We start from the raw sequence: 3228 nt of genomic DNA, 5'->3' as shown, positions 1-3228 counted from the left end.
TAGTATCGGCCATATTGGATCGATATTGATTGAGACCGATCCCCAATCCTTGACTGATCCGAATCGATTATCTGGATTGATTCAGGGGTATAATTGTAAAAAAAGTCCTTTTATAAGAAATAAAAATAAAAAAATTAACCGATGTCCACTGATCCAATTTTATCAGAATTGGATATCGAATCGGTATTGATCCTGATACCATCCCTTAAATCCTTACCTCCATTGATACCTTGCGTACACTCCCCATAGAAAACAATTATTCTTTTTTTTATTTTTTTTCCTTCACTCTAAATTGTCTTATCAAAAAAACTTTTAAAAGGAAAAGGGCAGATTTTTTATTCGTAACATGAGTTGGGAATACGAGACAAAGTTTGCAACAATCAAAGCCGGGCCCAGAGGCCCACAGTAGTTAATAGAATGATTAATAAAGGAGGCCCAAAAATTGCAAAAACCAGTTGTCAAGCCCGATAACTTTTCATATCATTATTTTTTTTATTGGCCAATCAGAATTCTCTCACGTTCTTACATGCAACATGTGGACCCCAGTACACCGCTAAAGCCCAATTGAGGGCAGGCCAAGGGTGTATTTCCCATCTGGCCATCTCATATCTCTTTGTCTTATTTCTCCAGTTACCCCTCTTATTTCCTTATTTATTAATTTAATTTTATTCTATATCTCAAAACAACATTAGGCCCATCTCTGAAATATCCTTATCAGACCTGGACCAAGAAAACGTTATTAATTAGTAAGAGAAGACGCCCAAAATCTTTATTTCAACTAGATTAGATTTGTAATCGACAGAAAACTTAGATGCTAAATATAGTTCTCTACTATCTTGATGGGACCTGGTATAGGGCTGGGCCGGCTGGCTTTGTTCTCCTTCAAAATCTTTCAATCTGAGACTATTCAATTTATTTATTTAGTTATTTTTGGGTTCAACTTCAAGGACCTATTGGCTACATAGTAGACCGAGAAGTCAAGTACAGATACACGGAGGAGTCAATTTATCTCGGTTGCTAGTAAGATGACCAACAAACAATGGTAGATAGGATAGCCCAGTCTTGTGATACTAATGAAGTTAATGAGTTCTCTCCTATATAAACATGAACATCGGGGCACTGTCCACACTCTCGCATTTCAGAAACACTGTTCTACTCCATTCTGAGTAACTCAATCGGAATAGAGAGACAGAGAACAGTGTAGAATCTTCACCATTACTACTACCCATTAACCCAATCGTGTCTTTACTCTTGCGAGTGGAACTTTGAGTTCATATTCTCTCACATTGATCCATCTCCATCCAGCTGAGAAGTGAAAACCATTCAAGAGGAAGAGGGGGAATGGGGGGAAGGTTTTCTCTCTTGGTCATCCTTCTCGCCATGGGGACTCTCATGGCTTTCTGTCCTACACTTGAAGCAGACGGGTCCAGTTTGTTTTTAGATAACTTCGATATAATGTGGTCTGAAGATCATTTCAAGACCTCAGTAGACGGGAAAGTCTGGTACCTCTCCCTCGACAAAGACACAGGTACAGGGAGACAAAACAGAGCAATTGGGTCTCATCTCTCATGGATTTCATGAAAAATCTTCAGGTTTCTTTTTATTTTTCTTTAATTATCTTGTTTGGATTTTTGGGTGTGAGGAAACAGGTTGTGGTTTCCAAACAAAGCAGAGATACAGATTTGGGTGGTTCAGTATGAAGCTCAAGCTGGTTGCAGGCGACTCTGCCGGTGTTGTGACTGCCTACTATGTAAGTAACTAGAATTTAAAAAGACTACTTTTTGGTAATGGTGGGTGAGTGATGATTGATGAACGAAGTGGGTTCTTGGAAATATTGAATTGCAGATGTGCTCAGATACAGGAGCAGGGCCAAAGAGGGACGAGCTAGATTTCGAGTTCTTGGGGAATAGAACAGGGGAACCTTACCTGATACAGACAAACGTGTACAAGGATGGGGTTGGCGGTCGTGAGATGAGGCACATCCTCTGGTTCGATCCAACAGAGGACTTCCATTCCTATTCCATTCTCTGGAATACCCACCAGATCGTGTAAGTTTCCATTCCCCACTCCCAATTCTGTTTTAGAGGGAATAAAAAATAGAAAATCTCTTAATTGATTTCAATGTTTGATGAGGACCCAACAGGTTCTTCGTGGATAGAGTAGCGATGAGGGTTTACAAGAACTCAAATTCGGACAAGCCAAACGAGTTCTTCCCTAACGAGAAGCCCATGTACATCTTCTCAAGCATCTGGAACGCCGATGAGTGGGCGACCAGAGGTGGTTTGGAGAAGACGGACTGGAAGAAGGCACCTTTCGTGTCTACTTATAAGGATTTCAGCGTCGACGCTTGTCAATGGGAAGATCCATATCCTGCCTGTGTCTCCACCACCACACAGAAATGGTGGGATCAATACGACGCCTGGCATCTCTCTGACTCTCAGAAAGAGGATTACGCTTGGGTTCTCAGGAATCTTGTTATCTACGATTACTGTAAGGATGCTGAGAGGTACACTACTTTGCCATCGGAGTGTGGCTTGAGTCCATGGGACTGAATCTGAATTCCTTCATCTTTCAATCCTGCCACAGGTTACAGAGCTACCACCATTGATGATCATTTGTAAGCAAAACAATAATCACGCACTAGATATAAGACTTTGGCAAACTATTATATTAATGAAAATATAAATACAAGTAAAAGATGATTTACTTGTTCAAGCAATCCTTTTGAATAGTAGCAGAAATTGTCTGTAGAGTTGAGTTGTATAGTATGTATACTCTTCTTAGGGTATTTGAATGCCCCGTACAATTGTATGCAACCGGGTTGATCCTATGTTCTCACCTTCAAGATAAAACAACTCTCTAATTACTTAAGGTGCACTCTAATAAGTAATTCCCACAAGTATGTTCGTAGGTAATACTCAGAAATTCAAAGTGAAAACAGTAACAGAGAACAGAAGCACTTGTTGTAAACAGAGAGTAAAAAACTTTCACAATATTCCAGTACCCGATACATGCAAAATACTTGTATATATTGAATGTAGGCCTCTATATATGAATGGGTACACCTGTACAAATACCTATACGTATACAAGTGTCTCTTTGTATGGGAATGGTACATTCATTTATGGGAAAGTGGTACATGATTCTACGTACAGGTGCATGTACATACATATATACATTATACGTTAATATGTATGTGTCATTTAAGGAAAAGTGTGAAGCCAAGTC

General features: G+C 39.6%; 1 protein-coding gene across 1 annotated transcript; it reads left to right on the top strand.

The window, feature by feature from the left end:
• The first annotated feature begins 944 nt into the window (after positions 1-944).
• LOC122074485 (probable xyloglucan endotransglucosylase/hydrolase protein 8) lies at positions 945-2871 on the top strand. The gene is made up of 4 exons (XM_042639333.1): positions 945-1528; positions 1650-1750; positions 1846-2048; positions 2144-2871. Exons 1-4 carry the CDS (start codon positions 1342-1344, stop codon positions 2550-2552), a joined length of 900 nt encoding a protein of 299 aa, XP_042495267.1. The 5' UTR covers positions 945-1341; the 3' UTR covers positions 2553-2871.
• Positions 2872-3228: the final 357 nt, after the last annotated feature.

This window comes from Macadamia integrifolia, chromosome 1 (genome assembly GCF_013358625.1).
Source record: "Macadamia integrifolia cultivar HAES 741 chromosome 1, SCU_Mint_v3, whole genome shotgun sequence".
In the NCBI taxonomy this organism is placed as follows: Eukaryota; Viridiplantae; Streptophyta; class Magnoliopsida; order Proteales; family Proteaceae; genus Macadamia; species Macadamia integrifolia.
Note: the sequence above shows the minus strand (reverse complement) of the source record. Positions and strands in the feature narration are given on the sequence as shown.